This window comes from Oratosquilla oratoria, chromosome 30 (assembly GCF_046742065.1).
Source record: "Oratosquilla oratoria isolate Oo_2021 chromosome 30, ASM4674206v1, whole genome shotgun sequence".
Classification (NCBI taxonomy): domain Eukaryota; kingdom Metazoa; phylum Arthropoda; class Malacostraca; order Stomatopoda; family Squillidae; genus Oratosquilla; species Oratosquilla oratoria.
The window spans coordinates 51,355,857-51,383,168 of NC_134806.1; the positions used below are offsets into that span (position 1 = coordinate 51,355,857).

Sequence of the window (27,312 nt, forward strand, 5' to 3'; positions counted from 1 at the left end):
ATATATATATATATATATATATATATATATATTTTTTTTTTTTTTTTTTTTTTTAGGTGAGCTCTGGGTTTCGAGGGCCAGAAAAAGTTCGTGTGCCAGGTTTGGCACGCGTGCCAAGAGGTTCCCCACCCCTGAACTAGACCTATAGCATACAGTCAGCAAATCTTAACTGTTTATGTACGATTGAGCGTATTATTCCATCGGCTAAGGGAGAACTTAGGAGAATCAGTACAGTGTGGCCATCTGAATTGCCTGGTTGAGCACCATACCCAAGGCTAGGGGTGGGGAGCCCTTGGCACGCGTGCCAAGCCTGGCACAATAACGACTTTTTTTCCCAGCACGCGAAACCCAGAGCTCGCTTATAAAAAAATAAATAAAAATAAACCAAAGAAACTAAAAAACTCCAACTTCTTTTGTATGACCATTGGTGGCGGACAGAGCTGGGCGCGTTACCGCCGGACAGGTAGTGCGTTACTAACGCAGTAACGCAAATGCCCAGCTCTTGTTATGTTTTAGAATAGGGAATATTAATGTTGCAGTTTAGTTATTATTTTATTGAGAATATTCATAAGTAAATACATCTCAATTTCTTTTTTTTTTCATAAAAGTATTCTAAAAAAAAAAAAAAAAAAAAAAAACGGTAACGCATTAACGGTAACGCACTACCTGTCTGCCGGTAACGCGCCCAGTTCTGGTGCCAGACTGTGGCTCTTCTGGGAGGTTAAGGGAGAGAGGGGCCCCCATATATAGCCCTATCATGTAACTCCTTTGTCACGCAAGAAAATACTGTATAAAAGATTCGACTGATTTTGGCACTCGCACGTTACCCACCCCGTGGCACGGGTGCCCAGTGTCAACTGGCCTTAACATGTGGGACATCTAACTAATAGATTAATGGATGGATTGATCTGACCTCGTGGGATCATTACGCAATGGATCTTATCGGTCAATCAATGATGAATATTTCCATCTCATCGCATAGCCGCTCTCGGTATTCTCCCTGGAAGTGGCTGGTGGTGTCTGTCGTTCTGAGCACTCGTGTCTTTATCTAATCTTGTTTCTTTTAATTCGAGATAAGAGATAGAAGGCCATTCCAAGGAAAAGCAATTATATTAGAATTAAATTAATCAATCACAGTTCCCATGGCTTAACACCATCTTGCTAAAGTGGTAATTATGGTTATTATCAATTTAGTTATATGGGTAATAGTAACGATAAAGATATTAACAACAATAAGAATATATATATATATATATACCATGGGTTTTTCCCCCTTACAAGGGAGGTAGCCAAAGACAAAGGCATAAATCCACTCCCACCCATTCCATCCCCACATACTCCACTCCCATCCACCCCTCCCTCCCTCCCTCCCTCTTATCTTGGCTCCTCCTGGATGACGGGTCATCCCTGCATCCCGCCCCGTCCTGGGTCAGAAGCAATGCAGCAAGACACAGTAAGGCCGCTTCATTTAATCGGCGACTCCCCACCCCCTCTCCGTCCCCTCGTGCAGAAAAGGAGAAGACGGGGAGAAATCCCTTCGGGCTGCGTCAAAATATCATTCACACATAAACACTCCCTCACCCCCCCACCCACCCCCTTCCATGCATCACAGCATCATCCATACACAACCATTCTAAACTCACCCCCAACTTCTGTTATCAGTAATAATAATTATAACAATTTTGATAATGATGATACAAGCGTACACAAGTAGTCAAAGCATAATTCATTCTTTTAGATTTTTTTTTTTTTTTTTTTTTTTTTTTTTTTTTTTTTTTAAGGGTGGATGCATGGGAACTTGCTCTCAAAAAGACCTTGAGGATTGGTACCGGTGTGTTCAGTGGTGTCCCCACCCCCCTGATATATGATGCCCCCAATTGACAGTGATTTCGCATGTGTTGTTTAATGGGCAGGCCATGAACACGAGTGGCTCCGCGGGAGAACGTTCCAAGCGCCTTTTTTTTTTTTTTTTTTTTTTCTATGTAATGGAACAGGCCGTAGATAACCTGTATTCGGCAACATTAGCACATATCCCCAGAAGATGATATAGATAAAAATATGAAAAACCGGACATAGGTATAAAACATTGAGCCTTGTTTTCGCCAATCTAACATGGTTTTATCTGCTGTCTAACATATTACCGCTGGATCAAGCAAAAATTCTTATCTGATGACGTCACGCATCTTATTCCATCGATAACGAAGTAAATAATTCTTATCTTTGTACAGCGACTATCAAAAGACAAGTTACCAGTGCTGCTTCTCACCTGCAAATTGACAGACGTTAAATTCGAATCAATTTTGAAAAGGAAAAAGTAACGGTTATAACCGACATTTGAATTTGAATTCAAAATAACGGTCAAAACGATCATTGGGTATTGTAGATACGAGGGAAATTCGAGGACAACATAGTCGTACAATCCTGTTTGTAACGGAATTTGTGCTTGGATCTTTACCGTTACACAGGCCCGTTACCAACGGAATAATCAAATTCAAATGGACCGTTACAAAGTCTTGTTCGTAACGGAATCTTTGTTTGGGTTCTGTGTCAGTTTAGGTTACCGTTACGAAAGCCCGTTACTAACCCAATACCGTATGTAACGGAATCCTTATTTAGATTCGAGAGAAAACAGAAATACCGTTACACAAGTCCGTTACCAACAGAATCTTTAAACTGAAAAACACAGCGATGTGCATAACAGAATCGTTGTTAGAAATCAAGAAAGATTGAAAAATATAATTCCGTTACTGACCGTTACAGCCTGATGTTTTTCTTCAGGAAGACGTTACGGCACCGTTACAAAATCGTGTTTAGCACAATATTGTGAAACCATTGTGATACGGAGAACAATTTGTGAAATATTTCTTAGAAAGTGGGAAGATTAACACCCTTGTCTAGTGTGTTAGGACAGCCAGTGCAAGTGACAGTCACCTTGACCTGCAAGATTCGAACCAAGGAACTTAAGTCGCACCCCTACGGATCAGACCTACGCGGCAACATTTATTAAGGTGAAATCACGTTTTTTTTCTCCAATACCATTTTTTTTTTTTTCAATTTCTTTTATATTATTTCATTTCATCTTCAAATGTATACAAAATAATAAATGAAGGATTTAATTAATAAATATAAAGATTATAGGATCACCAAAATGTCAGATTTATTTGTCCGACGCTGTGTAAATGGAGATGGGATCATTGTACTCCTAGATGAGAAATATGGATTTTAGGAGAAGAAGAGTTTGTATAGATAAAGTATTTCTGCTAAGACAAAATGTGATTGTTCATTTATTCATCTATTTACCTATTTATCATTTGTATTTATATATATAATTTATCTATTATTATTTATTTTTATTTATTTATTTTTCAAGGTAAGAGTGGGTTAGGAGCTTTTATGGGCTTGAAGAAAGCATCTGACAGAGTAGACAAATGTGAGATTATTGTTGTTATTATTATCTTTTTTTTATCTGTCTACCTATATATATATATATATATATATATATATATATATATATATATATATATATATATATATATATATATATATATATATATATATATATATATATGCTGGTTACCACTAAGGAAAAATAGAAACACGAACTTCTCCAGCGCTTCCGTGTACTTCACATCTTTAGGGGAGATGCAGCTGAAAGTGTTACAAATTAAGCATACATACATACATATACCAAAAGTTTCTTCCCTCTTTCACGGGATGTAGCCAAAAAACAAAGGCATAGAAACCACTCCCACCCATTCCATCCCCTACATACTCCACTCCCCTCTTATCTTGGCATAAAAAGAAAACTAGCAATAATAGAAGGAAGAATGGTCATAAGACAAATGATATTGGGAAAGATAATAGAGGTAATCCACTAGGAGAGATCCTTATAAGAAATGAACACTAACGGTCACAATACAATTTTGTATCGAGGAGTCACAACCCAGGTATAATTTTAGAGCGGCGCAAAAATTGATGATAAAGATGTTTGTTGAGAATTTCTAGCCTGTTTTCAAATATTACTGATGATGAAATTATCTAACTTATACAAGCCACCAATAATGTTAAGATAAACTCCTTCAAAATGTTTAATGTGACTGCAGCGCTTTCTTCTGTATCTCCCTTGAAAATGTGAAATACACGAAAGCGCTTCGAAATTTCGTGTTTCTATTTCCTATAGTAGTAACCAGAATACTGGTTCACCTTACAGTTTTATGATTTATCTGCATATACATATATATATATATATATATATATATACTGTATATATGTATATTCATTTTTTTAAGGTAAGGATAGGTTTTAGGCTTTCGTGGATTTGGAGAAGGCATCTGACAGAGCAGACACAGAGGCATTATGGGATGTATTGCAGACGTATGGGATAGGGGGGACATTTGTTGAACGTGGCAAAAAGTTGTTTGCATGAATATGAGGACATGCGTAAGCCTAAACGCAAACTGAGACGCAGGTGACAAAGGCGACATAGCAAAGCCAGTCTTCCTGTTGCTGAACTGAAGTGCATTTTGAACTTCTGCCTCTCACTTGCAATGCTGAGATAATAGGTACATCTGCAAGCATTTCAAGTGAGAGAGAACTGTATTTCCATTCAGCAACAGGAACTCTGTCTTTGCTCTGCTGCGTCTCAGTTTGCGTTTAGGCTAAGGATGGGGACTGAAGGTAGGTGTTTGAGGTGAGTGTGAGGATGCGTTAGGGTTGTGTGATCTTGAAAATGGCGGAGGAAGTGGAGAATTTTAACTATTAGGCCGTTCACACTAGCGGTTTTAACCGCGCGGAAACCGCGGTGGTACCATATAGTCGGGGAAAAATTGCACGGCTGTGTGTAAACACTTCCATTGACTTACATTTTAATTAAACCGCCGCGGTTCAAACCGCTAGTGTGAACAGTACATTATGAATAGTATGGATCTATGTGTGTATAGGGTAGGGAGTAAAATATTGGAAATTTTTAGAATTAAGGAGGAAATAGGCAAGAAGTGGTTTACCAATAGAGAGGTCAACGAATGTCATAGACTTAGTAACCATGTAATGAAACAATAATTGGTTGTTTTGAGAGAAAATGAGATAGAATTTATGGATGGGGATGATAGCTGGTCATGGACATGGGACTGCCTAGTGTAGGCCTTAGGGTCTCTTGTAGTCTTCTACTTTCATATGTTCTGAAATTGTTGGTTGTTTTAAGAGAAGTTAAATACCTTTATGAATGGGGATGCTAGGGGGTAATGGACATGGAACTGCTTAGTGCAGGCCTTATGGTCTCTTGGAGTCTCTTATGTTCTTATATCTGGAGAGAATGAAGAGAGTTATGAAAATAATGTACTTGGATGTGAGTGCAAAGCAGTTATGTAGAGTGAGTTCATTCACGACATTTGATAGACAAAGAGATTTGGAACTTGAGAATCTGGGCTTAGATACTTGCAGTAGTTTTTTTTTTTTTTTTTTTTTTTTTTTTTTTTTTTTTTTTTTTTTTTTTTTTTTTTTTTTCTCAATGGCAGTCGTTCATCTCCTATCCTTCCTGGAATAACAAAGAATTTCGATTTAACCCGACCAAACCGACACCACGGTTATCCCTCAACTCGGCGCTATATGTACCTTAGTTTTAATGTGCTTAAGACTAAAATACTTTTTGAATGAAAGAAATCGGTCAGTAAATAAAGGAGACGATAGAACAGGAACATGATCAATTTAACAAGGGATACGCGATAAATGTATGTATATATATATATATATATATATATATTTATATGTATATATATATATATACATACATATATATATATATATATATACATATATATATATATATATATATATATATATATATATATATGGGGTGTTTGAAAAATACGGAAGGTGATGCACGAATGGATAGAGTGAAAAATATGAAGTTGAACCGGACAGCAGCGTTTCAAAAGAATGAATGAAGAAAGACAAATAAAAAAAGTGCAGAAAGAACATCAGAATGGAGGAGACTGTAGGAGACCATAAGGCCTTCACAAGGCAGTTCCATGTCCCTTACCACCTTCCAGACCCATCCAAGATGTCTTGATTTTCTCTCAAAACGACCAGGAGTTTCAGTGCTCACTAAGTCTATTCTAATTGTTAACCAATCTGCGATTAAACCAGTCCTTGCCTATTTCCTTCTGAAATCTGAATTTGTTCAAATTAAATACATTACTGCGAGTCTTGGCCTGCTGTCTTAATATGATGACCTTGTCTGCGTCACCCTTGTCAAAGTCTTTGATCCTGTCTTAATAAGTGATGAAAAAAGAAAAAATAATCGCAAGTTAAAAAAAAATCATGATTTTTTTTACACGTCCAAATTTGTTCAGATATTAAATATCAAGTATATGAAAACAGGTGTAAGTACTTGATTCATTCCTCCACATATACGTATCTACCTTATCCAAAGAGACACCAGACACAGTATAAAAATAAACAAGTAATTGACCTTTTTAGTCAGGACTCAGATGCTGCAACAAGTGTAGATACTGTATATGGGCCAATATGGCTACCTTACAAAATTTACTCTTAGTATAATCTTCAAAGATTAAACACTCCAAATTTCCTTGTCATGAATGGTTAAACATACACATAAAATAGGATATACAATAAGGTATGCACAAATTAATCATGGTCTATGGGCCTGAAAAAACAACAACAACGAAAATATCCATGTTGTTTTTGGTCAAGTTTTTTTTTTTTTATATATATAAAACGTTTTTATAACAAAAAAAAACAGCATTTTTTTTTTTTTTTTTTTTTTTTTTAGTTGCATCTATAGTCTTAATAGAAAGCAGATACGAATTTTTCTTTACAAGAAGACTGAAAATGAGGTCGATAGATGGGGTGACGGGGTCATTGAATGTAAGAGGAATGTCCGTCGAGCAGGGTATAGAGAGTGCAAAGGATAGGAGTGATTGGAGAACTATTGTAAATGGATGAAAGAATAACAAAGGCCACAATGGATGTCCTCATCTATTCTGTAATATATATATAATATATATATATGAACACATGTGTTGGTGCAGTATCGCTGCAATGCTTTCCACCCGAGCAGTGTGGCAGGAGTCAGGGATGAGCCTATCCACGTGGTGTTCAGATGGGAGAGGAGCATTAAATGAGTTTTAATGGGTATGTAGTGAGTCTGAGTTTTGACTTATGTATATATATATATATATATATATACATATATCATTATACATAGGTGTGTGTAATTTATTTATTTATATACTTTTTTATTCAAAACAGAATGGCACGGATAACAACATCGTCACCTCCTACGGTTGGAGGAAGATCCGAGCTCGAGTCCAGATATCAGAGGAGGAGGTCAGTGCTCTTCCTGAGGTTGACGCTCGTCTTCGTAGTGGTAAGTGTGATGACTCATCATTGGTCACAAACCATTCAGGAGTCCTGCTGCGTTTGAATTACAATGTAGGTCATTTGAGGCGTTCACACTCAACCGCGCCGTTTTTCCCCGGCTAAGCGGTACCGATGTAGTTTCCGTGAGGTTCATACCGCTAGTCTGAACAGTGTCTAAGGTACAAGTCCAGTTCCTCAATGTTTCTTGGTTCTTCCCCTCCTCTCTTTAATATAAAAGATAGATTGAAATAAGATAAGATAGATAGCTAGCTAAATAATTAAACGAAATAAAAGAGAATAAAAAAAAACTATCAATCAATAAAATAGACAATACCACTCCTGTCAAAAATGATATGCTCTGATATGCAAGGTGAAACTTTACCTTTGAAAACGACCCAAATGGGTTCATAAATTTACCTTGACCTTAACAAGGCGTTCGACAATGTGCCCCACCAGGGACTACTGAATAAAGTCAAAGCCCATGGCATAGGAGGAAATTTGTTTGAATGGATTAGATCCCGGATCAGTGCCAGAAAACAGCGGGTCACCACAAAAGGTGTAAAATCCAAATGGAGAGTGTTTCTAGTGGAGTTGCCCAGGGCTTGGTTTTGGATCCCTTATTGTTCATTGTATTAATAAATAATTTGGACACTGGGATTGATAGTGATAGTAATAAGTCTGCGGACGACACTAAAATGGAACACCTTATTAGGCCAGAAGAAGACACTAATGCAGTATCTTAACAAATTGTTCACATGCTCGGTGAAATGGCAAATGGAATTCAATATCTCAAAGTGCAGTGTTAAACGTAGGTTTACACAACCAGAAAGCAGGTATAGCTTAGATAATACCTTTATAGAGAAAACTGAGTGCGAGAGGGACTTGGGAGTTCTAGTGAGTCCTGACCTTAAAACCAGGAAACAGTGCATTAGCGCCAGGAATAGAGCTAACAGAGCATTAGGTTTCATTGTTAGGACAGCTACGAATAAAAGTGAAGAGGTAGTTATCAATCTCAATCTGGCGTTAGTTAGACCCATCCTTGACTATACGGTACAGTTTTGGTCTCCGTCCAATAGAATGGATATCAATTCACTAGAATCAGTACAGAGGAGATTGGCCAAAATAATACATGGGCTCAAATTTTTACCTTACGAGAACAAGCTTAGGCACCGTAACCTACGCTCTCTGGAAAGACATAGAATGCGGGGTGATCTAATAAAGGTGTTCAAGTGGATCAAGGGCTTTAACAAGGGTGATGCAAACAAGGTCTTATCGAGATAACAGGACCGGACTCGCAGTAATGGATTTAAATTGGACAATTTTAGAATTAAGGAAGAAATAGGCAAAAACTAGTTTACCACTAGAGTAGTCAACGAATGGAATAGACTTAGTAACCAGGTAGTTAGCGTTGAAACTACCGGTTGATTTAAGAAAAGGTTAAACAACTTTATGGATGGTAATGGACATGGAACTGCCTAGTGTAGGCCTTATGGTCTCTTACAGTCTTCTCCATTTTTATGTTCTGAAACTATTGAGAAGATTAGATCAACGTTATGGGTGAGGATGACAGGTTGTAATGGCCATGGGACTGCCTAGTGTAGGCCTTATGGTCTCTTGCAGTCTCCTTCATTCTTGTGTTCTTATATAAATAGACTCACAGGTACAGAAGTAAATAGACAAAAATAAATAAATGAATAAATAAACGAATAAATGAATAAATAGATAACACATGTTCTTCATGGATGGACATGGAGTTACATGGAGGACAAATGAACAGCAAGAGACCTATTGGTCCTTAGGCCTACATGGCTGTTTCGGTACATAATCTGTCATTAATACTAACGTCACTGTTATTATCACTATTACCATTATATATATATATATATATATATATATATATATATATATATATATATATATATATATATATATATATATGCAGAAGAAATCGCTTTAACGCGTGGTTCTAATTATGCCGAAAAAACACACGGAAAATAACATAAATGAGACCGAGCGCTTTCGTCTATTCAGACATTTTCTGAATAGACGAAAGCGCTCGGTCTCATTTCTGTTATTTTCCTTGTGTTTTTTCGGCATATATATATATATATATACATATATATATATATATATATATATATATATATATATATGTGTGTGTGTGTGTGTGGGTATGTTTGTGTGTGTGTGTGTGTGTATATATATATACATATATATATATATATATAGCTAGGTAAATGTCGATCTTTTTCTTCTTTCTTTACCACAGATCGTCGCTTGTGCGGGGGTCTTCGCCTCGATGGCCTTCGGGTTCGACCAAATGGAATTCTTCTTCGGCGAGTCCTCCACTTATGGTCTCCTCCCGAGCGCCAGCACTCTCTGCCTCGTCTTCGTCCTCTTCGTCGTCTCGCTCGTGAGGCCCGAGGTCGTGGCTACAACCGTGGTCAGTGCAAAGACTTAATCGAGACATGGGGCTAGGAGTTCTGTTCATCTCTTTATATATATATATATATATACAGTATATTCATTTGTTTATATACGGTTTTGCTTATATCCTTCACTCTGTACGGGGGCCATACCATTGCTGCATATTCTAATCTTGGAAGGATGATTTTTTTTTTTTTTTTTTTTTTTTTTTTTTTTTTTTTTTTTTACCATGTAAATGAAGATAACCACCCTCTAGAAATAAAAAAAAAAAAAATGGAATAGAAAAAGAAGTAACAAAACAAGAAAAAAATAACAACATTTACACCTACACATCACAAAACAAAACATAAAACTTTCAAGAAGAAAGAAAAACAAAATAGAGAGACAAAAATTATGTAAATACCAATGAGAACCTTTAAAAAAAAAAAGATAAAATAAATAAATGAATAAACCCAATTCCCATCACCAAAAGAGGAAAGCAGTTTTGAACAAACATTCCCCCCCAAAAAAATTAATAATAACAATAATAATTATAGATAAATAAATAGAACTCAATACTCCAGAAAATAGCAAACAAGAAATCAAACCAGTCAAATGTCACTCTTCCTTTTTGCAACAAAGACGTAGAAAGTGGAAAAATAAAAAATAAAATTAAATTAAATTAATAATAAAAATAATAAAACCTAGATAAGCGCTCCAATCGTAAGATCCTCACCACCTCAGCCCAGATGCAATAAAAGACTTAACTGATATCTGCAACAATCCCTAATTGTACAATAAATGTTCAGCTATCTGGAAAAAAAAAAACCCGCTTAATATAATGGCGGAAGTCATCGTTTATGGCAGGCGTCACCAAACTTTTTTTTCCACAAGAGCGGGCTGCCATTTTGTTAAATGCAGTACAGTGAATACACGAAAGATAAAGACAACCAACATAATTATTTACCAGTACGCAAAATACAAAATCTCTCCCAAAAAGAAGAAAGACAAAAAATGAAAACAAACAATTATTTACCAAAAAGTTTTTTTGTGTTTATATATATATATATATATATATATATATATATATATATATATATATATATATATATACACATACATATAGTGAAGAGCCACTTTAATCTTCTGTAGTAGTCCGTACGTATCTCCCGCAATCCTACTAATGTGTCTGTCAGGTGAGAGGTGTGTGTGTATTTACCTGTGCTCCATTCCAATAATAAGAAATTACACTCGATTTCTGTCTTGCAGCTCGGTAGAGTTGGTAGTCCTGCAAACTCCTGCTCCGCATGGGCACCAGTGACACGCAAATTCCTCACCTCCTTCAGAAAATATTATATTTCTCCACTTTGTTCATAAGATAGGAAACTTTGGTTTCAGAAAGAGCAGTCATTCTACAATTATAAAAAAAAAAATCAGAATTCAATAGGGTAAGTTGAATTCAAGGAAAAGGAATTATCGGTTTATACACATTTTTACTTATAATCGTTGTTTACAGCAATTATGATAACAAGTGTGGAATAAAGCATGAGCATAAACAACTCCTGAATACGATGGTGTACTCAGATTTCACATAGAAAAGCACAAAAATTTAAAATTATGAATTTTTAAACAAATATTTTGCATCATGACGCTCGTGGCGCGAGGGAGGGAAGAAGAGATAGAAGTTGCTGACGACATTCCTCCTCTTGCTCCTCTTCCTCCTCTTCCTCCTCCTTCCAACGTATTAATCATTTAATTTATTATGAGAAAGTATTCGTTTCCCGTTACTCTTACCCGAGACTATTGTTATGTAATGTGAATTTATCAATAATCTGTGGAGACGGTAGGTAGATTATATGAGTATACTCAATGAGGTAAGAATAACATATAAATTATAAATAGGCTACATAGAGCAGAATAGTATGATTGTAGATTATATATTTTACATTATCAAACATAGAACAAAAATATTTGTTAAATCACTGAGTAAAGTAACAACAAGGTGGTATATACCATCTCTCCCTCCCTCCCTCCACCACCGTTATGACTCAAGATATTGGAAAAATCACCAATTTTCATTTCATACGGTTTTCTATGTGAAAATCTGAATTCACCGTCGTATTCAGGGCTTATTTATGTAGGAGTACACATGTTTTATTCTACACTTGTAATCATAATTATTGTAAACATCGATTATAAATTAAGAAATGTATAAACCAACAATTTCTCCTCTACTTCAGCTGCGCATATTTACTTAGTTTTTTGCTCCATCGGGTTCTAAATATATATATATATATATATATATATAGGTATTTATATAAACATATATATATATGTATATATATATATATTTCTATATATATATGTTATTAGATGTATATATATATATATATATATATATATATATATATTTGTAGAATTACTGCTCTTTTTACTGATTGAAGCCATTTGCGTGTCCCGCATGTGCCTGTGTGGAGCAGGAGTCTGCAGAACTACCAACTGTACCGAGGTGGACGGCAAAAATCGAGTGTAATTGCTTACTGGAATGAAGTCTACTAGAAGTACACAGGAAAGGCGCAACGCTCGTTGGGTCCCGTCTCCTACTCTCCAATTGATCCTACCTAGCCTCAAATTCATGTACAGTTCCAACCTGTCTCTATATCCTTGATTTCCAATTGTCATATTTACTTTCGAATTCACGTATTGTTCTAGCTTGAGCCATATTACCTAATCTGTGCCAAGTGTTTATGCATCCTTTAGAGATGTGATCTTTCTTAATTTGTTCCCGTGACCTCTTGAAGCCCTCTTAGCCTTAATCAAGAGCTGTGTGTGTGTGTTACACTTCATCAGAGCGTCATCATTCCTTCGCAGCCTCTCCAAACGATGACCCAAGTCCTCATCCTCCACGCCGTCTTCGCGGGGATCAGCGTCCCCCTCACGCCGAACTACACGGATCCTGTGATCCTCAACACGGTCATCATCTTCCTCATCCTCCCCGTCACCTTCTGGATGATGAGGGACGCCAAACGAGGCGGCGCCGCCTGGACATGTCGCCCCAAGGCTCTCGTGTCCCCTCTGGGAGTTCTTCGCCTTCTGCAGTTCGTAAGTTCTTCATTCACAAGGTCCTGCGATGATATATTTTTTATCTATATTCATTATATATATATATATATATATATATATATATATATATATATATATATATATATGATTTTTTCTTACTTAGAACAGTTTCTTCTTTCATCCACGCTAGGCTGTTGCCACTTGTCTCAGACTTGGCCTGTGTTAACATGTACTTGCTTGCTTTCTTTTCCAGTTCAAGAAACCTTCACACTTGACTTGCCTCTCAACTTGGACAGGAAAGCGAGCAAGTATATGTTTACACAGGCCACTTGTCTCTGATTAGGCCAGTGTAAACATGCGCTTGCTCGTTTTCCTGCCCATTTCAGGTGACTTGCACACTTGACTTGCATCTCAACTTGGAAAGGAAAGCGAGAAAGTACATGTTCACACAGGCCACTTGTCTCAGACTTGGCCTATGTGGACATGTAATTACTTGCTTTCCTCTCCAGTTCAAGTAACTTGCACACTTCACTTGCCCCGAGGGGTGACCACAGATTACCCAGAACGTTTTCTTTTTTTCGTTAGGCTGTCGCCGCGGCTTCCCTTTGTGTTTTCTTCCTCTCCCCGATCTGGGGCGCCACGCCGGGTGCTGGAACCGTCGACTGGAAAGTGTCCTCAGGCAACCTCCAAGTCACCTCTTCGATGCTCCAGTTCGACGCCCTGACCGCCATCTTCTCGATTGTGGTCTCCCTCTTCCCGATCTCGATCAGCGTCTTCTCGCCGCCCGAAGTGAACGACGTCCTGAGTCTGTTGGTGATTAGCCTCAAATTTCCTTCCTTCAGAGAACATTATATCTGTTGGTATATAGATAGACACAAAGGGAGGTCGCCGATGAAGTAAAGCGGCTTTGCTGTGGGTGTGTTTTGTCTTGCTGCATTGCTTCCGACCCTGCCAGTGGGTGGTTGGATGGGTGCGGGGTGGGTGGAGGGTGGATGAATGCCTTACCTGGCTACCTCCCTTATAAGGGGATAAAGCGTTTTGATATATAGATAGGATTATTAGAGGGTATAGAAAGCCTGTTGAAGGCTGTTAGATGTTTTTGTGTGAGTAATGGAGTTTGTGTTAGGGCAGGAAATGGAGAGAGTGAGTGGTTTGAGGTGAGAGTGGAGTTGTATCAGGAATGTGTAATGTCACCAGAGTTGTTCAACAATGACATGGATGAGGAGGTGAGGGAAGAGGGTTTGGCTGAAAGTAAATGAAACTGAAGGAGATGAGCCAGTGGGTGTTTGCTGATGACACTGCGCTCGTGGCTAAGTTAAGGCATTATCACACTGGGTTATTTTTCCTTCGACTGTTGAAGCAGATTTGCAGCCCACAGCTTTCGGGGAGGAATATAATATGCTGGAGGAAAATAAATTTCCTCCAGCATAGAAAATGACATTCTATGTAAATTGCTGAGAGAGCAAAATGGTTTGCCATTGTGATTTTATAGCAGAAAAGGTGCTGGAGGTTGTCGCACCGCCGATTAATTGGAGGTTGGAGGAAAAATAGCCCGGTGTGATAACGCCCTCAGAGGAGGGTCTGAGACAGCTAGTGGCAAAGGTGGACAGATCTTGAAAATGGACAGCTGTAGTGTCCATCTTAAAGAACCACTACACACAGAAACCCGTCATTGGAATTTCAGAGGTGTGCCAACATACCTCTCTCTCTTTCTCTCTCTCTCTCTCTCTCTCTCTCTCTCCAAAATAGCCATCAGAATCTGCCACTACTGTTACTCTCTCTCTCTCTCTCTCTCTCTCTCTATCTCTCTCTCCAAAATAGCCATCAGAATCTGCCACAACTGTTACTACTACTCCAACTACTGCAGCAGCAGCAATACTAACGACATTGTTCTCTCCTGAAGGAGTACATGCTGAAAAACATGGCCGGGCTCTTTGCCGTGGTAGCTGCCATGGTGACGGACCTCAACGACTCCGTAAAGACGCCCGTCATTTTGTTTGCCCTGACGGGGGCCCTGTTCCTCTTCCACAGCCTCCTGCTCCTCCCCTTTGTCAAATTCGCCATCGAAAGGGCCCAGGAAGCCCTCAGACTCACTGCCGAAGACACCTGTCTCGCCAGAAACTATACAGCACAGGTCAATGCCGCCTATACTGTAAGTATCATATCCTAATCTATTTCTGTCTATCTATATAACAAGCGCCCCTTTTATAAGGGAAGTAGCCAAGTCAAACAGCACATACCCTCTCCCATCCACCACCCTCCCCCCCTCTCTCATCTTAGCTCCTTATGGATGACGGGTCATCCCTGCATCCTCCCATTCCCCTGGGTCAAGCGCAATGCAGCAAGACACACCTAACCTAACCTAACCACAGCAAGGTCGCTTCACTTAATTGGTGACCCTCCCCACCCTTATCTTCGTCCCTTCATGCGAAAAATAGAGAAGACGGGGAGAAACCCCTATGGGCTTCCTCAAAATATCCACACACACAACCACCCCCTGCTATCCCCCCCCCCCTTCCTTGCATCAAAGTACCTGTATAGTCTATACACAGCCATTCTTCACTCACCCCTATCTCCTACCTTCTCCCTTCCTTGTTCAACAGACATACCCCTCATGCTTAAAGCCCCTTTTACCCCGTCTATCCATCGCATCCTCGGTCATCCCCTCAAGTTCACTCCATCCACCTCTGCCTTCCACACCTCTTTTACTAATCTTTCTTCACTCATCCTTTCCATGTGTCCAAACTATCCCAATAATCTTTCATCAGCCCCATCTGCCATCCCTTTTCCATCCTCAATCTCCTCCTCACCACCTCGTTTCTTACTCTAACCTAGTAACCCCCACTATACTTCTCAGACATTTCATCTGAAACACATTTGAACCTCTCATCTCTGTCTTTCTTAAATTCCAGGTCTCCGTTCCATACAATACCGACGGCACAATCACCCCTTCATATGATCTCTTTGCATCCATTCCCAGATGCTTATTTATCATGATACTTTTTAATCTCCCAAGGCATTTACTTGCTTCCCTCGATCTGCAATTTAACTCCACTCCTCCCTTTCCTGCCACATGTGACCACAAATACCTAAAGCTATCCACTTCCTCCATCCTCTCTCCTTTAAGACTTTCGACTCGTTGCCATTCTCTCCCCTGGTACATCTCATCACATTGCTTTTATCCACATTTACCTTCAACTCCCTCTTATCACATACCTTCCCAGACTCCGTCATTAACTCCCTTATCCTCCCCCCCCCACCTGACCCTGCCACGAGCGCAGTGTCGTCAGCAAACAGCAACTGGCTCACCTCCCAATTATTTCCATTTTCTTTAGCCATCTCCAGTCCCCATAGGCAGATATTTTTAATTATTTATTTGTTCATCCATTCACCTATTTATTTGACATAGGCAGATAGTCTTAATTATCTATTTTGTTCATCCATTCACCTATTTATTTGATATAGGCAGATAGTTTTAATTGTTTATTTGTTCATCTAATTATTTGAGGTCGACAGATTTGATCATTCAATTACCTATCCATTCATCTGTTTATCTGACATAGGCAGATAGATTTCATTATTCATTTATCTATTCATTCATTCATTTAGTTGACAGGTTTAATGATTTATTTACCAATTCATCCATCCAGTTACTAAACAAAGATAGATTCAATTATTTATTTAGTCATCTATTTATTTTACATAAATTTAATTATTTATTTATTCATTCATTCATCTATTAATTTATTTGACAGACATAGATTTAATTATTTAACAAGTCATTCATCTATTAGAAATAAGCAGATAAACTTGATTATTTGACTTAAGTAGATAATTTGATTAATTGTTTATTTATTCATTCCTCTACTTATTTGACATATATTCACTTATTTATTTATTTATTCGCCTATTTATTCTTCAGCTTCTTAGTTCCATTATCATCGTTCTGAACGCCCTTACTCGCTGGTGCATCGATCCCGAGAATGTCGCCATCATTGCTGTGACGTCATCGATCCTCGGAAGATCTTTCTTCAACTTGGTCGTGAACGCGTTTGACAAGAGAGCCGAGGACCCTGTCAGACTCGAGGTAAGACGCATTTGTTATAAAAAATAAACGCGAAATTATGTTTCCGTCCGTCCGGGACCCCGGAGTAATGGTGGTCGATTTTTTAAACAACAAAACTTTCGTTTTCTATATTAGTAATATCTTTATTTCACTTTAACCTATCTTCATTTTGATATGATTATAGTATCAATTTTTATAACAGAACACAGTAATAATTGAATTAATGTACACGAAATCCTTTTTGGTAGCGTGACGTTAAAATCTTTCTATCTTTGGTTAATAATACGCTCAGACCAGACTCGAATCTTTGGACAAGGAGCTTTGGTTATCTATTTATGAAAATCCTCCGGCCGTATACTTCCTAAAACTCTCTACAAGTTGTTATTTAACACAACGTTCACTAAACACACCATTTGTCATGGGACACCATTAACACAACTTCTCTAACGCAGATACCACAGAAAAAATAAAAACCTCATTTTTTAGCCTCCCTAGCGTCCAGTAGAAGATGTCTGGCCACACTGGACATAACTCAGTAACTATGAGACAACTTGTATCATCAAAAAGAATATATAATGCCCCTGTGGGTGAAGATAGTTTCTCGGGGAATTTGTCGAGAGTCATCCCTTCAGTTGAAAATCAATGTCATTTAACTGTATCTCGTTATAGTCATTATATTTCATTATTCATTACAAGGGGGACGTCGAGAGCGATCCCTTCATTTGAAATAACGTCGATCCCCTGATCAATGTCCGATTTCTCTCTCTAGACAATGAATTTATCACCCTTTTTACATTTACATATCTTGGTCTAATTTAATTGGTGGTATCTATAGGGGTGTATATAATTCCCGATGGTATGGAATCCACATTGTTTTCTTTCTACTGGATGGGATGCGGAATTTTTGTAGATAGCCTAAAGCGCGGAACTGGGATTCCTCGGGTAGCGGAGAATTTTGTTATCCACGCTCGTGGGTAAGCTTTGGCGCGAAGACGGTCATCCCTTCATCCCGCCACACTGTTCAAGTCGAAAATGATGCAGCACTTGCAGTCCTTTTGAATAGATTAATATTCAGCATCATATTGTATATCGTCGCTGATAACTAACACTGATACAACTTACTTGTAAGCCTCGTTTACACGGAGCAAATTGAGAAGCAAGTCAAATGTGCAAGTTACTTGAACTGGAGAGGAAAGCGAGCAAGTGCATCTTCACACAGGCCAGATCAGAGACAAGTGGCTTGTGTGAACATGTACTTGCTCAGTTTCCTCTCCAGGTCAAGTAGCTTGCACACTTGACTTGCCTCTCAACTTGCTCCATGTAGACAAGCCTCTGCTGGCCTTTGGACTACTTGGTGATCCATAACCGCGTTTGGAATGTAGCAACGATACTACCGTAAGAAGAGAAAGAAGTTCGTTGAGTTCGTCTCCTTTATTATTAAGGTATAACTTAACTGATTTTACATGTGGCCAGAAGCTGATATATATACTGCGTGGTGTGTAATTACATAATTGCACAGGATTAGATTAGGTCGGATCAAGCAGGGTCGCACTTTCATAGGCGCGTCAGGTCTAGCCGCGTCGGTCCTGTGCCACCTCCTGGTTCCAGTCTCTTGGTTCCATATCTGCACGTCTTCGTCAACACAATGTTTCTTCCAGTCTTTTCCAGATCGTCCACGTGGCTTTCGTCAATGTACTGATCCACAACTGAGCACCTTATTTGGCCATCTATCTTCTTGCACCCTTGTCACATGCCTCCACCCCACATTTTTTTTTCTTTTTTATAGTATTACACTTTAATACATTTCTAATACTAACTAGTTAGTAATAACTAGTAACTAATAACTAACTGACCTTGAGGACAATGTCAACTCCAAGAGATAGAATCTCCAGTCATCAAAGAATGCTGCATAACTCTGGTCCGTAGGGGTGGTACGACACAACACATGGGATACTCGACTTACGACGGTCTCGACTTACGCCGTTTTGTGGTGATGACACTGGCAGGGATTGTTTTTGTGCATTCCCCTAAAATTTTATTTATTTATTCATTTATTTATCTAATCATTATTGTTATTGATATTATCATTATTGTTGTTTTTATTTATTACTGTTATACATGATTACTATTATTATCGTTATTGTTATTGTTATTATCTATTAATAATACTATTATTATTATCAATATTATAATCAATATTATTACTATATTATATACTGTATATTTATATATATATATATATACATATATTATATACAGGTGTATATATATATATATATATATGTATACATATATTATATACATGTATATATATATATATGTATATATATACATATATATACACATGTATATATACATATATATATATATATACATATATTATATACATATATATATGTATATATATTTTTTTTAAATTATACAAAGAACTAGTTAGTGAGCGCGGCAGATTTTTTTTTTTTTTTTTTTGGGGGGGGGGGGCATATCGCCCTTCACCATGTTTCCCAATGGTAAGGCAGGCTCTTCTGATGACAGTGCATCGGAGGAAAAGAAAAAAATCGCATGGAAGGTGCTTACTTAGTTTGGTTCCAACCTACGCCGAAAAACTGTTCACGGCGTGGCGTAGAAGCGGAACTCCGTCGTAACTCGAGGACCCCCTGTACGGCATCAAATTTCCTCGGAAGAATTGAACATTTCTGAAATGTTGTGTCATCAGGTCTTGCTGTTTTCCTTGTGCCACGGCATGGCTCTCGCGCCCTGTGCCATCTACGACTGGATCGACGCCCCAAGTAGCAACGAAACGGCTGGCAGTGTCCTCGCCGTTCTGCTCTCTCTTGGACTCTTCGCGCACTCCATCGCCTTATACGGGTGAGTCCTCAATGAATCAAGCATTCCATCTGGTTACTTATTCAGTTAATTGTGTGTGTGTGTGTGTGAGAGAGAGAGAGAGAGAGAGAGAGAGATTTGCAGGACCAGACCTACCCGGGCCCTAACCTTCAGCTGGTCTATAAATTATCAGTCAATCTGTTGACCAGGTTCTCTACTGCCAGAGACCTACAGCCCCTAAGAAATCGGTCTCCATAACGACTCATAACTTACTCATTGAAGAGATTTAATGTTACTCTCTAGAAAGAGTACAGTGCTTTGCATTCTTTAGAGAAATTCTTGGAGATATTCAGAGAGCAAAGACAGGACATCTGATTTGTTTTTGTCGATGTCGCAAAAGCATATGACACACCCGGGAGAATATGGGGAAAGTGTGGTTATCTTCCAACGTCTATACAGATCATAAAAGGACTCCAATAGTGCATCATAAGACCTCGAGTTTGTGCTGATGTTTTTGTCCGCGACCTCTTCGAAGACACAGTGGGAGTGAGACAGGGCTGTGTGTTTGCCCCTATCATATTCGACATACTGTATACCTCACGGTCATGACCTACCTCTCAGGGTATGACCTACAACAGGAAGATGGAGTCACAGTCAACCCTGGACTCGATGATAGCGTGAAGGGGTGCAGTGCCAATTGTATAGATGCCTGAGCTCTGGAAGTTTGAATGATCGGAAAAATATTAACTTTTAGGAATGTCATATTTTCCTGTCGTCACCAACCAGCACCCAGAAGCCATCATCTCCTCATCCTCTTTCCCCAACCTCACCGACCACCACCCACTTGCAGAGGTGCCGGAGGAGCACTCCCCCGAGCTTCGGCAGCACTGCAGCCCTGATAGCGTCCCCAACCTGCAACACCTGAAGTCCAAAAACCAAAACCCACACGACGATCATCTTTGATCTTCAATATCCAGACACTCTGTAGCAAGCAGATTTGCAGTTTGGAGTACTTCTACAATGGTTGCCTGCAGGCTATCCACGTCAGCGCCTGGCAGGATCGCGTTTCTCACGTTAATATACACAGTCCATCAGCACTGAATCATTGATACTGTCTCGTCAATTTTGCTTGGTCGGACATGTCTATCGAATGCCCGAAGATAAACTTTCATGGCAGGCAGGCCCTTTATGGCGAACTTAATGAGGGTATTCGTCCATCAGGAGGCCAAATGGAGAGACTGGTTGAAGAGCATCATGAAGAATTGTGGGCTACACCCTTGCGCCTAACCCAGTGGTTCCCAAACTTTTTCTGACTGATCACAACTTGGAGGTCCCGCATACCACGAGGTTCAAGACAAAACATATTTCTATCAGATATCAATCTATTCGTAAGTAGAACACACAACTGAACCAAAAAGAAAGAACAAATTTTATTAATTTTAGTGTAAAGGATGCACAATAGAGAAATACAAAAATATATATATTACTTTACTAAGTGATAAAACACTTACACAGGTGGAGAACTGGCTGTGCCAGTGGGCCGCTATGCAACCAAGTTGCCGACAGCTGAAAATCGCACATAACCTCGCAAGTACTCGCGTACCACAGTTTGGGAGACTGCTCTAACCGATCCACGTGTCGTGTGACGACGACACACCAAGCCACCAGAAACTGAGGAAAAATAAAGAGCCAGAGGAGTGCACCGCCGAGGTCTACAATATGAACTCTTATCCTTGGGTCCTCTTCCTCCCCACTGGTGACCTAGAAGATTCATTGGAAAAATACCTACAGCATTGTAAATACCCCCCCAAAAAAATCGTGAAATTAACTCCTAGGAACTTAGGAGTTTATTCAGAAAAATACTTGGAGTATTGCAAATAGGTACCAAAAATCATAGAATAGGAACTTAGAAGTCTAATTAGGAAAATGCTTAGATCTTTGCAAGTAATTCACAAGAAATCATAGAATTAACTCATGGCTTTAGAAGTTTGATTTAAAAAAATGCTTACATTCAAATACCTATATCACACATAAATACTCTCTTTTCTTCTTCAACAACCACCAGACAACAGCCTCCAAACACATATCCAGAATCATATTGCTCATTGTTCCATCAACAAACTGAAAGACAATACAGTGCCACATGCCAGATCCCCTGATATCCTTCCTTCTGAATCCTCTCTCTCCCGAGAGGACAGGGTCCACCTGGCCAAGCTGCGGTGTGGCCACCATCCAGTCCTACTAAGCTACCAGAAGAGGCTGGTTGACCACATCACAGACAACTGTCCAAGATGCAACACTTCACCCCATACTATACAACACATTATGGAAGACTGTATTGTACACAATCACGCACGCCAACAACACAACATATACTCTATAAGGGATTTATGGGAATACCCTGTTCCAGTTGTGTTCCTCAGGAAGACGACTGCTTAGTCAGACAGTCAGGGAATGACAACAACAAGTTGGAGATAATATTCTGCAAAATCTTGACATGCAACTGTGTTTTCCAGAGCCAGGAACAGACCGACCCAGGACCAAATACCAGTCATGGCAGAGAGGAGATCAGGATCCACAATCTCTTCCACCATCAGAGAAGACATCTCCCACGCAAGCACCCCAGAACCTTCCGTAACTCCCACAGCTCCTGAAATGTTCTTTAATTATAACAGGTTGTTTACTCAGGAACAACAACACACGCATGAAGAGGCTGGCCCGGAGCAGATGCAATGGGTGCCTTATTATTCTCACCTCGAACAACAACAGCAGCAGCAGCAACAACAACAGCAGCAGCAACAGCAGCAAGAACAACAACTGCAGCTGCAGAACCAGTGGATGTAAGACCAGCAGAATTGGCTACAGAAACACCAGCAACAACTGGAACAACATCAACAACAACAATTCCACAGACAACTGGATCGGCTACATCACCACCACAAATCTACCAACATCAACATGACAAGATCATAAGAGGAAAATGTTGTATACGTGTTATCAGTCACAATTTCAGTTCCATACTCAGCTACAGCAGTCACAAGTCCACTGTCATGTTTCCAGTAGCCACAGGACCACAGCCTGCCACCACAGCGAGAGGCACATTCACCTTCCAAAGGCTCCCTTCACCCCATCCATCCAACCCGTCCACAATCTTTCTCTCAAGTTCACTCCGTCCATTTTTGCAGTTAGCATTCTCACACTTGTGACCATCTTACCAGATTCTTGTTAAGCATAATGCTTGTCAGTCGTTCTACCTTGTGATTTACCTCCACCTGCTCCTGACCTCACACTGATGCTGATTTTCATTGTCCTCAGGGTTCTTTCCCCTTGACGTTATCCACCCACCTCATCCTGGGTCATCCTACAGTTCTCGCTCCATCTAGTCTCCACTCATGATATGTTCTTAAATATCTATTGCTATTCATTCTTTTCATATGACTGAGCTATTGCAGCTGTTCTCTTTCAACAATTAGGGAAATACAATTAACCAAATACATCACTTGTAACAGATGAGATTTTTTTCTGAAGCAGATGAATGTTATTTTTCTTTATCTTTCTTTTCTAATAACAAAACATTCAGCTACATCAAAGACCAGGGTGACCAGATTTCTCGAGGGAGGAAATGCTAGACAACAGCTGAAATTATGCTAGAATCTAGATCGACTAGAATAACGAGAGTGGGGTGGGTGGAAGCGGAATTATGCCTTTTGACTTTGGCTCCCAACCTGGTAAGGGAAAAGCCCTTGGTACATGTATGTATGTGTGACCAGAATTATACTAAATTTAGTTTCTGCTTCTGACTTTCTCACCCGATGCCTGGTAGGGTAATCCCTGTCGGCTAACGGGGCTTGTTGCAACGATTTTCCTCCAATCCTCTTTATTTTGATATCTTGCCTCACCTTCCCCTCTTCTTTTCAGTACTTTACTCCACACCATCAATCCACCTCTTTCTGGGTCGACATTTCGGCCTGTGTTAGGTTTCCACGTCTTGGTAGTCTCTCTTGGTCCATCATTATCATTACATGTCCGAACCACCTAAGTATGTTTCTATAATATCTTTTATTCCAAGTTCCTCCCTTATTTGTGTATTTCTGGTTCTGTCCATTCTCGTCATCCCTTTTACACTTCTAAGCATTTTCATCTCTGCTGTTCCTATTTTCGACTTTGTTCTAGTTGTTAATTACCTTGCTTCTGATCGGTATATTAGAACTGGTTGGAGTATTGCATCACACATTATGATTTTGCATTTAACCGGTATATTTTTGTCCTTAATAAGTGGATACAATGCACCGAGGTTTTGGTTAAATTTGTTGATTCTCTTAAAAGTTTCAGTGTCTTGTCTTCTCATTCATCTTGACTCCCAAACAATGTCCCCTTTAATATTTTGCTGTGTGTGCTTAGAAATTTGTTTGTTTACAAATGTTGACTTCTCTGAAAAGTATGTGTGAACTCGTGCAAGTCACCATCTGATCATTTAAGCAAATGCGCACAATTTGCAATTTGTAAATTTGTATTACATATTACCTCTACCAAGTCATTTCGTTTGCGTTAGAGTTTAGAAGAAGAAAAAAAAATTATTGGTTTTACGGTTAGCAAGTTACCATATTTTTAGAGAATTTATAAGTTGATATTTGGGTGGAACTTCTTAATTGGATAGGTTTTAATATAATTTGAAAACATTGTGTGTGCACAATATTTTCTTTATGTGCGCTGGTTATAAAACGTGCGCATGCGCACAGCTTACAAGGAACGTTGCTCCCAAATACTTATAATTTGTGACCTGCCTTAGCATTTAATTTCCAATATTTAGTTGTTTATTTTCTCCATTGATGTTCACTAACTCTGTTTAACTGACAATCATTTTCATCCCCTTTTCAGTCATCACTCTTCCCATCTATCAATTGCTTCCTGCATCTCACATTCAGTGTTACCTATTATTGCAATATCATCCACATAGGCGAAAGTATGTCAGGCATTATTTTTTTGTTAATTTCCTTCATACTTCTGTCTATAAATAATATGAATAATAGTGGTGATATAATTCCTCCTTGTCGTACTCCTATCCTGATTGCAAATCAATATGTATCTTGATTTTCAATTAAGCATAACTTTACTTCCACATTTATCATATATGCTTTTTATACATACATACATATATATTAAATATATATATATATGTAAAGTTATATATCTTTTATTAATATCGCACAATATTATGGGTATTATGCTAAACCTGGTTACCCTACCAAGGACGCCATCTTTCTCTTGGTGAGAACATTAGGATGGTGTCGCTGCATTTTCAAAAGTCGATTCATGTTTTGAAGTGGCTACTCCCTCCATACGGGGGGAAAGTTGATGTTAGCCAAAATAAATCGTGTGTAGGTTTTTATTGAATGAGAATTAGGGAAGGTGCACAATGGAAATAAGTTTACATGTTTTTTTTTTTTTTTTGTGTCATCCTCGGCATTTGTAATTGTTATTTCGAACTACATGTTCTTTTCATTATCTGCACTTCATGTATATTGATTCAATGCCAAATAAAATTATATTATCTTATCACAGGCCACCTAAATTGTAAACGTTGATTTTGGAGTGATTGTAAAGTTGCAAAAATACATCATATTTGTATATATAAATGTATGATCCATATACTTTTTCATACATACCTACCGAATGATGTACAAATAAATCCGTGATTTTTATGTAATAAAATTACGCGTTCTTTAATCTTTGTAGTTACTCTGCAATGAAATATTTTCTTTAACAAATGTATTCAAACGAAAGAAAATAAACATAGACAGCCATAACTTTAAATCTAGCGTATAGGATGTTGAACAATTGATAGGAGTTGTAAATTGCAATTTAGATAAAATTCTAGAATCACGCAGACACTGATATTTAATATGAAATTTCCGTTGTCCAATTGATCCTAACTTTAATATAACCTAACCTTAACTAACTTAACCTAACGAAACATTTCTATTATGAATTTATGAACAGCTATCAACCTAACAAACCTAATGTAACCTACATAATTTAAATAACCTATTAACCTAACAAAGTGAACTACATGTTTGAACCTCTTTTTTTTCAAGTGTACTTCTCGTAGTCATAGCAACGATAATTGGAGGTATGACTCCCGTTGCTCTAACCAGTTCGGGAAAAGGAAGAAAAACGACTAAACTTTTCAAATGCAAAATATAAAGAAGTGAAAATTGTGTTTGCGTGACACGGTGAGAGAACAGCAAATTGTAACATAATGTCAAGGTTATGAATTTAGATATACACAAATATGAACGTGTGTATATATATATATATATATATATATATATATATATATATATATATATGTATGTACAACACTGAATGGGTCCGCGTTAACAGATTTACATCTATCAACCACCATTCACTTTCATTCTAAGTCATCAACATCGAGAAATACGAGGAGGCATACATGCAGAAATTGAAACGTGGTACAGGTAAGGACTCGAACCTGCGTTAGCAAGTAATAGTGATTTAACCGATTGCTGATCGTACTACAGCCCCACAGTGGCCGCCAGCGATCCTCTGGGTCGTTTTGTAGTCGTCATAAGCGGATCAGTCGCCGGTTGGCAGTTCGCTATGTGTGTGAAAAGGAGTCGAGGTGGTGGCACACTAAGCATTTCTCGCTAGCATGCTACTTGCTTTTTGCTACTTGGTTTGAGTAGAAACGACTTCTAGACTTGCGTAAGAACATTTCGACAATTTTTGTGTCTAACATACGTATTCTAGGTTTAATATAACTTCTCATAGTTCAGTCATTTACAAATTTAAAAAGCAAAAGCAAGTAGCATGCTAACGAGAAATAGTGTGCCGGCACCTTAAGATATATTGCTGAAGTTGTTAAAAGGAGATATTGGCCCCAGTCCGGGGACTGAGTACCAGCCCCTCAGGGCTGCACCTCCTGGCTTTTGAAGATGGGAGGGAGACGATCCTATTCGATGTCCCTCTCGCAGGACTTAAAGGGAAATCATATTAAAGTTTGATGACATATATGACCTGTGGATTTTGTATTCCATTATTAGTTGATCTGAGTTATTATTATTATTGATTAACTTCGTTTAACTAATTCTTCTATTATTATTATTATGTTTGTTTTACTATTAGTTGGTTTATTTTATATATTTATCTAAGTCATTACTATTATTAGTTAACTTCGTTAAATTAATTCATCTATTATTATCATTATTATTTGTTTTGTTATTAGTTGAGTTATATAATCTATTTCTTCTTTATTTATTTATTTGTATTTGTTCATTTTATTTATTAATTTATTTTTATTTATTTATTTATTTTCATTTTTATTATTATTATTATAATTATTATTATTATTATTATTTTTTTTTTTTACTCAATGTCATTTGTTACCAACGCTTCTATCCGTGATGCGTGCCTCCGAGCCGTAGGGGCGTCATCAAAGTTAGCTTGAAGTAGCGATTGAATGAGGCGTATGCAGTGAATAAAAGAAAATGGGGAACTGTGGCGATATCCTTAACCTAGTGCCAATCAGAATGATCAAATTTGTCTGTTTT

The 27,312-nt window shown here is 38.3% G+C and overlaps 1 protein-coding gene across 1 annotated transcript; it reads left to right on the forward strand.

Annotated features, from left to right (window-relative positions):
• Positions 1-2,241: 2,241 nt before the first annotated feature.
• On the forward strand, positions 2,242-25,390 carry LOC143041204 (uncharacterized). Its single transcript, XM_076213045.1, has 9 exons — positions 2,242-3,008; positions 7,270-7,387; positions 9,650-9,823; positions 12,658-12,888; positions 13,435-13,662; positions 14,753-15,001; positions 16,772-16,936; positions 19,632-19,783; positions 22,258-25,390. The coding sequence occupies exons 2-9, from the start codon at positions 7,271-7,273 to the stop codon at positions 22,583-22,585; spliced, it is 1,644 nt and encodes a 547-aa protein (XP_076069160.1). The 5' UTR covers positions 2,242-3,008; position 7,270; the 3' UTR covers positions 22,586-25,390.
• Positions 25,391-27,312: the final 1,922 nt, after the last annotated feature.